General features: G+C 37.8%; 1 protein-coding gene across 2 annotated transcripts in view; it reads right to left on the bottom strand.

Annotated features, from left to right (window-relative positions):
• acat1 (acetyl-CoA acetyltransferase 1) overlaps positions 1-11,852 on the bottom strand; it is a 70,029-nt gene that overhangs the window by 4,471 nt on the left and 53,706 nt on the right. The window contains 5 exon segments of one of the 2 annotated variants that reach the window (NM_001003746.1): positions 2,339-2,434; positions 2,791-2,941; positions 5,829-5,972; positions 6,053-6,153; positions 9,607-9,702. In NM_001003746.1, coding sequence (NP_001003746.1) covers positions 2,339-2,434; positions 2,791-2,941; positions 5,829-5,972; positions 6,053-6,153; positions 9,607-9,702 — 588 coding nt within the window. 2 annotated transcript variants of the gene reach the window in all.

Raw genomic sequence — 11,852 nt, 5'->3', positions numbered from 1 at the left:
AGGGGTAATTCACACAAAAAAAGTTTATATTCTTCTGTTAAACAGAAAAGATATTTTGAAGAATGCTGAAAAGATGCAACCATTAGCTGCGTCCCAAATCGCATACTTATGCACTATTCTACGCCATTTTGTAGTATAAATAGTGTAAGTAGTTCGTTCACACTGAAAACTCTAAAAATAATAAGTGCACTTTAATTACCCGGATGATGCACTCATTCAGCCGCTAAAATTAAGTGTGTTATGATGGACACTTCACGCACTCAACGACAGCAGGTTTGCTTGCGTAGCGGAAGGGGCGGAGCTATCAGACGCACATGTTGAATAACTTTATTTATTTTGGATGGTGAAAGCAAAATTCTCCTACGAGAGTGATTTTAGCGCCTTCCGATGGTGAATGCGGCAATACCCACGGCAAGTATCTGATAATTCGGTCGTTTATTTCACTGATTTGGCAACCGTCAAACATCATCAGGGAAACGGTTTGAATTTCCACTTAGTAAAAAAACATTAGTGTGCCATTTGGGACGACACTACATACATATACTATCCTGTTGAGTGTGTAAGTGCATAAGTACAAAGTGCATGAGTGCATAGTGTATAGTGTGCCATTTGGGACGCAGCTGTTGACTTCCATAGTATTAGTCTTTCCTACTATGGTTACAGGTTTTCAGCATTCTTCAAAACATTTTCTTTATTATTTAACAGAAAACAGAAACTCTTAAAAGTCAGAAAACACTTGAGGGCAAGTAAATAGTGAGTAAATTTTCATTTTAGGATGAACTATCCATTTAAAAAACATCATGGTCATAAAACTAGAGTTTTTTTTCGTTTTGGATCATTTAATTGAATGCACCTAATTATAATCAAGCATAAWTTATATATATATATATATATATATATATATATATATATATATATATATATATATATATATATATATATATATATATATATATATATATATATATATATATAGAGCCCATATTATGGGTTTTTGAAAATGCCCTTCCATGTAGTGTGTAACACAGCTCTAAGTAAAGTGAAATATCCAGCTAAGGCTTAAATCTGTAAGTGTACAGTGTTTAAAACTGTTGATTCATCTATAAAAGAGTCGACTCATAGTGCTTCAAATGAGTCGTCTTGATAACGAGTCATTAGGTGTTTCACGATGACGTATGCAAAAAACACAAGTAGTTGCGCGCGCAAACCCGGGAGATTTGAAACCTGTGGCCCCGCCCTCTAACACAGAAAAAAAGCCACACACACACACACGTACGCACGCACGCACGCGAACACGCCAGTCGAATGAAGTCACGCTGTGCTGATGGATATTATTGAGTCTCTACCCAAAGATGAAACCTCAGCATTATAGCCCAGCCTTGAGCAGTTTGAGTGCTTCTGGAAACTACTTGCTTATAAAGAAGACTTCATCAACCGATTGTTAAAGGAAGGATCAGTAAAGAGTACTGATGGACTATGTCAGAACATGGATGGGTTTCTTCCTCCATTTCACAAGTGTGAGTACGTGCGAATAAAGTTGTTGCCTTGTTTACTCTAGCTTGCAGATGTATTTAGTTGTGTTTTGTTACTTATAACCGCGTGTACAGTTTCAGATGAACTCTTTATATTCTCATATCGAGTCTAAAGCCACGTTGAAAACGCGACGCGTGCAGCTTTGTTTACGGATCTCCGAGGAGGAGGCTAATGTGTGTGTGTTGTGTCCTCCGAGGAGGAAGTTAATGTGTGTGTGTTGTGTCCTCCGAGGAGGAGGCTAAAGTGTGTGTGTTATGTCCTTCGAGGAGGAAGGTAATGTGTGTGTGTGTGCGTGTTTGTGTGAAAAGAGCAGGTAGAGTGTGACAAGCTAGGAGATCTCCAGGAGTTTCTAGTTCTTGGAGTTTTTGCTCAATAAAACATTTAGTCGTCTGTATTTTCAAGACCATCGTCTGTATTTACATTCACACACTGACAGCCAAAATCCACGCCTTACACTATGAAGCGTGTATGCACTGTGACTACTTTTATATTGTTGATTAGCGGCTGGGTATTTCACTGTCTCACACTGAAGGCATTCAGTGTCGACTAATCGCAGCAGGCTGTCATCGGTCCAATCAGCGCGGAGTAGCTTTGCACCAAGGAGGGGTTTGGGAACAAATGAATCACTAAACGATTCATATAGGAGTCGCTGGGATAATTCGGTTAAAAAAATGCAGATTACAAGATATCGAAAGTGTTTTTTGACCTTGCATGCATATTAGACAGTTTTTGGAGACCCTTACCACCAAAATATGACCCTATTTCATGTATAATAGGGGCTCTTTAAAAGACATGAATGTTGTACCGTTTTCTTTCAGGAAGACAGCCTTGAGTTTGGGGACTTTGCTGAAGTCGACCTTTCTATATTCTTCATCCTCCTTCACAACAACATCTGGTTTTCCTGAGATTTGAGAGAGCATATTTGATTGCGATTACTATATTTTCTGGAAAACATGTCACACTGGATCAAAACTACATTGTTGAGGAAAAAACAAAAGCACACAGATAAGTAGCAGCTTATAATTAGATTAAGTAATAATAGAAAATAGGATTTCGGTAGCACTAAAATCAAAAGTTTACAAAGAAGGAAAGCATTTATTTTATCTGCTCTCACTCCACATTAAATCCTTTACAGTTAAAAATATTCAATACACAAAAATGTGAGAATAAAAACAAACAGACGTTATAGTATCTCCTTTCTTATAGGTGTTTTGGAGATATGGTGTGAAAATTAATAGGTCCCGCAGTAAAACCGACCTCTCTGCGGGATGCTCACAGGAACCACCTCTTTGGCCAGGATGCCGGACTCCCACGCTGCTTTGCTGAGGGTGTAGGATTTGATAGCAAAAGCGTCCTGCTCCTCCCGGGAGATGCTGCTGTTCTTAGCCGTGTTCTCAGCACAGTTGCCCTAAATATGAGAACATATGGAGGCGTTTTACATAGTTACAGTTTCTCTACAGCATTCGCACATTACATTTGCTGTCCAATGTTTCCACAAAACTTCATTTACTCCTTTATTCACTGAAGACGTGATTAGGCTAAGTTACTATGCAAATACAAAGCAGTCTGTCTTAATAGTTCATACCACATTTGTTGCCGTTGGGAAGAAACCGTGTCCAAAACTGATATCTGCACTGTAAAACCTGATAAATTCAGATTACTCAAAAAAAGAAAAGCACCTGATAAGATTTGAGTAACATTACATTTTTAAAAGTTTAATTAGTAAAACTTCATATTATTTTGTGCTACTTTAAGTATGTACTAGGTTTGTAGGGTGGCGATTTGTTTGCATTAACTAGTGACGGCAGCTTTATAAACATTGCTTCGAAACTGCTTTAAAAGCTTTAAGGTTCTTTTTTTTTGTGTCGAATGAATAGTTTCAAAGCATGTAGCAAATTGGCAAGATCACGTGATTTCAGTAAACGGAGCTTTGAAACATTTTGCTGCACATCTTGTATCTTCACACCAAAGACAATTGCCTTCAGATGACACCAAAGATAAGTCTAAGGGGGTCCAAAACCTTTTAATATTCATTACTGTACAACAGTTTGGGTTCTGTGGGATTTTCAAATGTTTTAAAATAAGCTTTTCCTGCTCACCAAGACTATAACAAATTATAGAATTGTGATATGTTATTGCAATTTAAAATAACTGTTAAAAAGTAGTTTATGGTTTAATTTTATAATTTATTCCAGTGATTTTAAAGATGAATATTCAGCTTCATTACTCCAGTCACACGATCCTTTAGAAATCCCTCTAATAATAATAATATTAATAATAATAATATTAATAATAATAATAAAAAATCATAATGATTATTATTATTATTAATAATAATAATTTTATAGTAATAAAAGCAAAAAAACTGGGATAATAATATAATTTGAAACTACATACAATAAGCAATTATTCAAAATTTTTATGAATATAAATAAAGAATTTTAAAAAATGCTACATGATGGGTGTGGAGCTCTGCGAGCAGAGGGAGGAGTGGGCGTGGCCAGCAGAGCAGGGGGGAAAAGATGAGAGGATAACAGACCCTTCTCACAAGACTTATGACATGTTAAACAGTAATCATAATCTTAAATCCTTGAAAGTTTTAAATATTTTAATAAAAAAAAAAAAAAACATATGAACATTTATGTCCATTTATGAATGTATTATACCATCTTTGCTTTGAATTACAAAAAACGAATTACCGATTGTGTGAGGTGTTTCTAATTCAGTGCCTGTGGGGCTGAGAATAAATTTGATTTCATTCTCTTCTGCAGTCTAAAAGCTTGGGATTAGAAACCGTAAACTGTCATGAATAATTAAGGAGCAGCGTCTTCTCATAGGGTAAGAAAACTCAAGTCTATGAATAGTAATGATAAACCAACATGTCCTCCTTGGACAGGTAGATCGGTGCAACGTCACCAAATTTGATCCTGTTTCAATAATTATTTTAAACCCGGAAGATTAAATTAGCTGACAAAAGCACAAAATTATCCAGTTTTATCTACGATTATAGCTAACAGGTTCTATATGTTCTGTATGTCTTAATTGACACACTAATCTGTTAAAATCTCAAAAAAGTAGTTAAGGGTTTCTTCAACCTTTAAGTGTTATTATTGCTAACTGAAAAAAATTAACAGAGAAAAAAATAAACATTTCTTCATAAATACATTTATACTTTACTCATATAAATACACACAAAAAACGTATTTACATTAATTAAAAAACACTAAAAGATCAAAATAAAACAAAATAAAAACTAAATTTAAACGAAAAAAAGAAAATGGAAAAATGCTCCGCAACTTCTCATTGGTTAAATCCACAGACAAGCCTAAATGGTGACGGATAAAAAAAAACTTATTTAAAAAAAAAGACAAAATATGAAAATACAAGGAAAAAAGAAACATGTTGTAGTTTGGGAAAGCCAGGTTAAATAAAATAAAATATAAAAAATTATTCTAATTGAAATTATTCAACATTTACTAAAATAATTTTTTTAAATAAAAAATAAAAAACTTTAAACCAAAGTAAAAATCAATTAAAACTCTATAGAGCTATAACCAATAGTATTGATAAATAACATTGAGTACATTCACATGGACACCAATAATCCGATATTAATGTGATGAAGACATTACTCTGATTAAGAATCAACCATGTAAAAAGCAATTTTTGATTAAATGAATCTTTAATTTAATTGATTTTAGTCGCATTGTTTAAGTGCTGTACAGACATGTAAACACAGCAATCAAACTATTTCCGTCATGTAGGACTTCCGCCGCATTTTATGACAGGGTAGTCTACACACACACTGCTGTTTGACACTATTCTCTACACCTACAGAATCAGTGAAGGACCACAGACACACACATTGTGAAATGCGGAGATTTGTTTCCCCATACGGCGTGCAATAAAATTTCCATTAACACAATTTCAGCTGTTCATACTCGCATTCCAATATCTTGTTTGTCACGGGGGCATGCATGAAACGTTCCTGAATGAAAGTAAAAGTGCCAGACTGCAATAAAGTCGACAAATTAAAAATTAAATACCCGAAGTTACATGAATCTCCGGAGGAAATATAAATAGCGTGGTGTTGCAATGACTTTAATGAAACTACAATTTGTGCTATAAGATGTGAAACGGGATCATGAAAGGAACATTCAAAAAGCACCTCATTTAAACACCTTAATCATATTATAGTCTTATTCAGATTAAGGCAAGTAACTAGACTGTTGATGTCCATGTAAATGTAGTCATTAATGAAAGGTTTCTGCCTGACAGCAACAAAATGTAGGTACCATGTGGAATTTGTTGTAGACGTCCGTCAAGCCGTCCTTAACAATCAGATCCTCCATCTTCACTCCGCCATAAGGAGGTGCTTCTCTGGCCATGATGTAAGGAACCTGAGACATGCTCTCCATCCCACCAGCAACCATCACATCCTGAAAGACAACCAAGAGATTTACTTACTCTACTTTATCAGCATTGCTTCCATTATTATATTGCTTTATTATTTATATACCTGATGGCCACACATGAGACTCTGAGAGGCCAGCATGATGGACTTCATCCCAGAGGCACACACTTTATTAATGGTGGTTGCCGGCGTGGACAGAGGAAGACCTGCATGAGGAAAACATGCATTATTGTAAATTGAGAAATTGCATTTGTAAATTCCCTAAATTTAATGCACAAACATTAAAGGGGACCTAGGTTACCCCTTTATTCAGATATAATATAAGTCTTTTGCGTCTCTAGAATGTGTATATAAAGTTTCAGCTCAAAACACCCATCAGATTTTTCATTATAATTCATTATAATATCATTTCATTATAATATCATTTCAAGATGCTGTTTTATACTAATTCCCAGCAGGGGGTGGTTTTGTCGTACTGCGCCTTTAAGGCAAGTCTTTCCCGCCTACTGTTTCTACGTGCCTTCCCAAGTGCTTTAATCTCCTCCCTCGGCTGCGTCAGACAACAGACAGACTTAAAGGAAGAAGGTCTCACGTAGCGTTTGTGAGAAATACTACAGTAAGAACTAATCTTTACTAATCAGTATTGTGAAGTTGCATTGATGAGTCACACGCAATATCGCTACAAAGTGCACACACACACACACACACGCACACACGCACGCACGCACGCACACGCACACCCCAGCTGACACACACTAACGCACACAGGCAGGCAGGCAGACATAGCGCGCTTAGCTTAGCACTGTTTTTGAACTCAAATGTTACAGGATACAGGCTAACCTCTACTGCAGTGTGGATATCTGTTATGCTAATGTACAAAATAAACCTGATTTAACTTCCACAAACCGGGATTGAAGCGTCTTCCTTTATAACTGTTCTGACACGCGGCTGTGCTGATGAAGTAAAGCTGAAGTAAATCGCTGTAATTAATTAAACACATACTCTGTTTTAAAACACTTTAAACATGTGAAACTTACTCTTAATCACATTTGATGATGATTGCTGATCCTAGCGAACAGAACAGATCCTTTTATTCCCGGTTGCTTTGCGTATGTCTGCCTGGTCTTGTTGACATATACACGTGACTACCGGAACATGTTAATGCGCGCAGATGTCAATCAATTCGGTGGGCGGGAAAAAAAAAAAAAAAAAAAAAAAAAAAAAAAAAAAAAATCGCACTCCTACGTAAAGTTGCGGTCAGTCTGAAACCCGCTCTAATTGGTCCACCATTTTTGTGTTGTTAAATTGAAAAAAAAAAAGGGACTGGGTGTGTTTATGTCACCCCAATATGATAGTCTATACACTATATATATATATATATATATATATATATATATATATATATATATATATATATATATATATATATATATATATATATATATATACATATACATATACATATACATACATACATACATATGTTTGTCCAAATAGCTTGAAAAGTAGATTTTTCACCATAGGTGCCCTTTAAAACGATAAAGATGTGAATATGTTTTTATTATTAATTTATACAATTGAAGTCAGAAGTCTGTATACACCTTGCAAAAGTGGACGCAGAAATGACACAGACTTTTCACAAAAGATAATAAGAGAATTGTTAGATCGCATTCCCCAAGCCAGATAAATGAGATCTAGCCCCAGATGCCAGATCCTGTCAGGAAATGTCAGTTTCTCCAGGTATCTGGACAACCAGTCAGCAGAGTTTCCAATACCCAAACTTGTCAACCAGTATTCAACTGAATTAAAGAAACCAGAATACAAGTCTCGCTTAAAGGGGTGGTCAACTACAATATATTTTAAACTTTAGTTGATGTGTAATGTAGCTGTGTGGACATACTAATAATAATAATAATAATAATAATAATAATTTCTTACATTTATATAGCGCTTTTCTGGGCACTCAAATCACTTTACACAATGGGGGAGATCTCCTCATCCACCACCAGTGTGCTGCATCCACCTGGACGACGCGGCGGCAGCCATTTTGCGCCAGACCGCACACCACACACCAGCTGATTGGTGGAGAGGAGACAGTGATGAAGCCAATTGAATATGGGGATGGTTAGGACACCATGATGGACAGAGGCCAGTGGGGAGATTTGGCCAGGATGCCGGGGTTAAACCCCTACTATTTTCGAAAGGATTTTTAACGACCACAGAGAGTCGGGACCTTGGTTTAACGTCTCATCCGAAAGACGGTGCTCACTGAACAGTAGAGCGTCCCCGTAACTATACTGGGGCATTAGGACCCACACAGACCGCAGGTTGGGCGCCCCCTGCTGGCCTCACTAACACCACTTCCGGCAGCAACCTAGCTTTCCCATTTGTTCTCCCATCCAGGTACTGACCGGGCGCAGCCCTGCTTAGCTTCAGTGGTCAACCATATTAGAGTTGCAGAGAGCTAGCTGCCGGCTAATACACACCATCTCTAAATGTAATATGCTCAAAGTTCAATGCAAAGGGAGACCTTGGCTTTTAGAGAGTTAGGTTAGCAAAGTCTACAGTGAATGAAGTTTGGGGACTACAAAAAAATTCACCCAGGCTAGTGAGATCACAAGGGCTTCCAGTTACGTGCATTCACCACATGCACACACTGTGCAGCGAAGGGGCATGGCCAAAGGTGCTGTAATGTTAAAGCAGAGAAAGCTAAAATGCCGTCCAAATGCTGCTATTTCCACAGAGCTTCTTTGGATTCTATATTTGGGCTTCCAAAGGACACGAGACAAAGAGAGAAGTGCTTACAATTTCATTTTAATTATGTCCCAGAGAATTATGAAAAAATATATAGCTAGCATTTGACAAAGGAGAACTTCCAGAATCTCTCTCAGTTCAGTGCTGTATTCGGCTAAAAACTCCTCCAACAGACGAAGCTGTGGATTGTGAGCCACAACCTGTAAGTATTTTTAATTGTTCAAATTGATCAACTACAGGCAGTTTCTAGCATTAATGGTATGTTGTAGCCAGGATGTAAACAACAGGAAATGCTTTTTTGACACCGCTAACAATTTTGCTACAAATTTATATTTATAGTCAAAACCTCAAACCTCAGTAAATAAATCTTCAGCAGCGCTGCAGTGTCTCTCTATGTGGACGCTTTAAGTGTGCTCTACATCTTAAATAACAAACTCGCAAAAGATGAATGTTTTATGTTACTTAGACATGCTTATTCCGAATATATGCGAAAGACATTTGTCAGATTTTATTTTAGAGAGCAGGCGTGAGGTTCAGCTGTGCGCTCTTCATTTTCTGTCTGAATCAGGCACAAACGATACGACTAACAGCTACCGTTTACACAGCACAAAAGTGTGCGCTTGTAGGGGTGTTGACGTGGAGCCGATCCGCAAATCACAGCACATTATGTTAGCTGACCAATCAGAGCCTCTTGATGGTGGGCTTTCGGAGAAACTAGGAAATATGACAGTCGTTTTCATGTTAGCGGAGTAGCTGTAATTATTAAAGTAAGATATATGAAAATGTGATTTTCTACAAGTCAAGTATGAGCACACATTGCTTTGGATCTTGTAAACACAACCAAGCCTTAAAAATACACTGTGGACCACCCCTTTAATATTCTGTGTGATATAGGACCCGCCCACCTGCACCCAGAAGAGCTTGTCTGGTTGGTGCTTGTCCTTCTCCTGCTTGCAACACATTGCCCATGTAAACCTCCTTCACCTCCTCAACAGGGATTCCTGTAGAAAAAAAAACCTTTTTAGTATACTACAAGACTTAGATGTAGACTGTCATAATTATGACTGCACTTTATTGCTTCAAGGCAAACTTGCATCAACTTTTAGAGGAAGAAAATCCCTTTCGCTAACTAACCATTTAATAGATTTAGCACTTAATTCAACAGCTTTACAGGAAAACTACAATTACTGCTCATCAATAAGGTGAGAACCTTATTATATAAGGTGAGATCACACTTGTCAAATGATTTACACTTTAAATGAACTCTGCCATGGTTCAAATCGCCTAGTGTGAGTAGTACATTATTACAAATTTGTTGAATACAATATATAAAGCAGGGCGCCACGGTGGCGCAGGGGGTAGCATGATGGCCTAACAGCAAGAAGGTCACTGATTCGAGCTGGGTTGGCATTTCTGTGTGGAGTTTGCATGTGCTCCCCATGTTAGTGTGGGTTTCCTCTGGGTGCTCCGGTTTCCCCCACAGTCCAAAGACATGCCCTATAGGTGAATTGGGTAAACTAAATTGGCCGTAGTGTGTGAGTGTAAAAGAGTGTTTCCCAGTGTTGGGTTGCAGCTGGAAGGGTATCTGCTGCATAAAACATATGCTGGATAAGTTGGTGGTTCATTCTGCTGTGGCGACCCAGGATTAATAAAGGGACTAAGCCGAAAAGAAAATGAATGAATGAATGGATAAGTTGGCGGTTCATTCCGCTGTGGCGACCCCTGATTAATAAAGGGACTAAGCTGAAAAGAAAATGAAAGAACTTATAAAGCCTTATAATTCATATAGTGCAAATTGCATACACACATTTAAATACCAGCCAACACATTAGTTAAGACCACAATTCACAGAGTTAACAAACTCTTAACTTACACTACTAGCTTAATACACTACTAATTGGCTTTTTATTAATAGTAAGTAGAAGTTGGGTTTAGGTTTTAGGTAGGATTAGGGATGCACCATAAGATCATACTTTATAACCAAGGTTGCACAATATTTCATTTCAGCATTGATATCACAATGTGATCATTCGCAAAGTCACATCACAGGATATGTAATGCTGAGTGGGTAGTATAATTGATCAATTTTGTGTGTTTTTTTTTTTTTGAGTGTAATGTATAATGATTTTAAAACCATTGAGGCAAAAGAAATTGTGCCATTTTTAAGTTATTGTTAGAGTTTTAAGTTTTAAACACTGTTTAATTTAATCATATCTTTTATTTAATTGCATCAATCTAAGCTAGTAAATTGTTGATTATAAACAATGCAGATGCACTTTTATGCAGAATCAGAGAGAGAGAATTTTGAGTTAATAGCTATATCATAGGGATGTAACGGTATTGTAAATACCGTCATACCGCAATATTAAATTTTTTCGATATTACCGAAGTCGCATGACTCGGTAAAACTATAGGTCTTCTGAGAAAATTTGCTCAGGCGAATGAAGCAAACGGGAGGTAGCTGAAACTTCATTTCCCATCAGCCCCGGCGTGGCCATAATCCTTTGCGGTCTGTTGTCGCTACAGATCCAGTAATGCGGAAATGGAGTGTGCTGCTAGTAGCGGAGATGAAAAAAAGATGGAAATGATCGAACCTAAAGCGGGTGTTGTCGCCGCGCGCGTGCTGAATAGCGGTGCTGTCGCGCGCGTTCTGATCAGCTGTGTTGTGGCGCGCGTATTGTAAAGCGCCGAGGGGGGGTTGAGCGCGCATACTCGAGAGGTGTTGTCGCGCGCCTACTGAAGGGCTGGACTGGACGGAGGTTGTGTCGCGTCGCGGGGGCACTTTTGATCGTTTTGGAAGGGCATTTTCTATCCAAGACTAAAAAGGGCATGTGCACTGCACAGGTTGAGCCCTATGTGTGCACGTGCCTTCAAGTTGGTGAATACGACTAATAACAGTCATGGGGACTGCAGAAACACAGCACACTGTTCAGATTGATGCAGACATTGACTTGTACCACAAAGAGACCTCTATCTCACTCATGGTTTGTCTTCTCAAGTGGGGGAAAGACAATGCACAACGTTACCCCACTGCTGTCAACATGGACCAAGTCATATCTCTCTTGTCCCAGAAACCTCAGTCCCAAATGAGAGGGGTTTTTTCTGTTGCAGGGGACATTGTAAATACCCAGAGATACCAGCTTTTACCAGA

Source organism: Danio rerio, chromosome 10 (genome assembly GCF_049306965.1).
Source record: "Danio rerio strain Tuebingen ecotype United States chromosome 10, GRCz12tu, whole genome shotgun sequence".
NCBI classification, from domain to species: Eukaryota; Metazoa; Chordata; class Actinopteri; order Cypriniformes; family Danionidae; genus Danio; species Danio rerio.
This window is presented reverse-complemented; position numbering and strand designations above follow the sequence as displayed.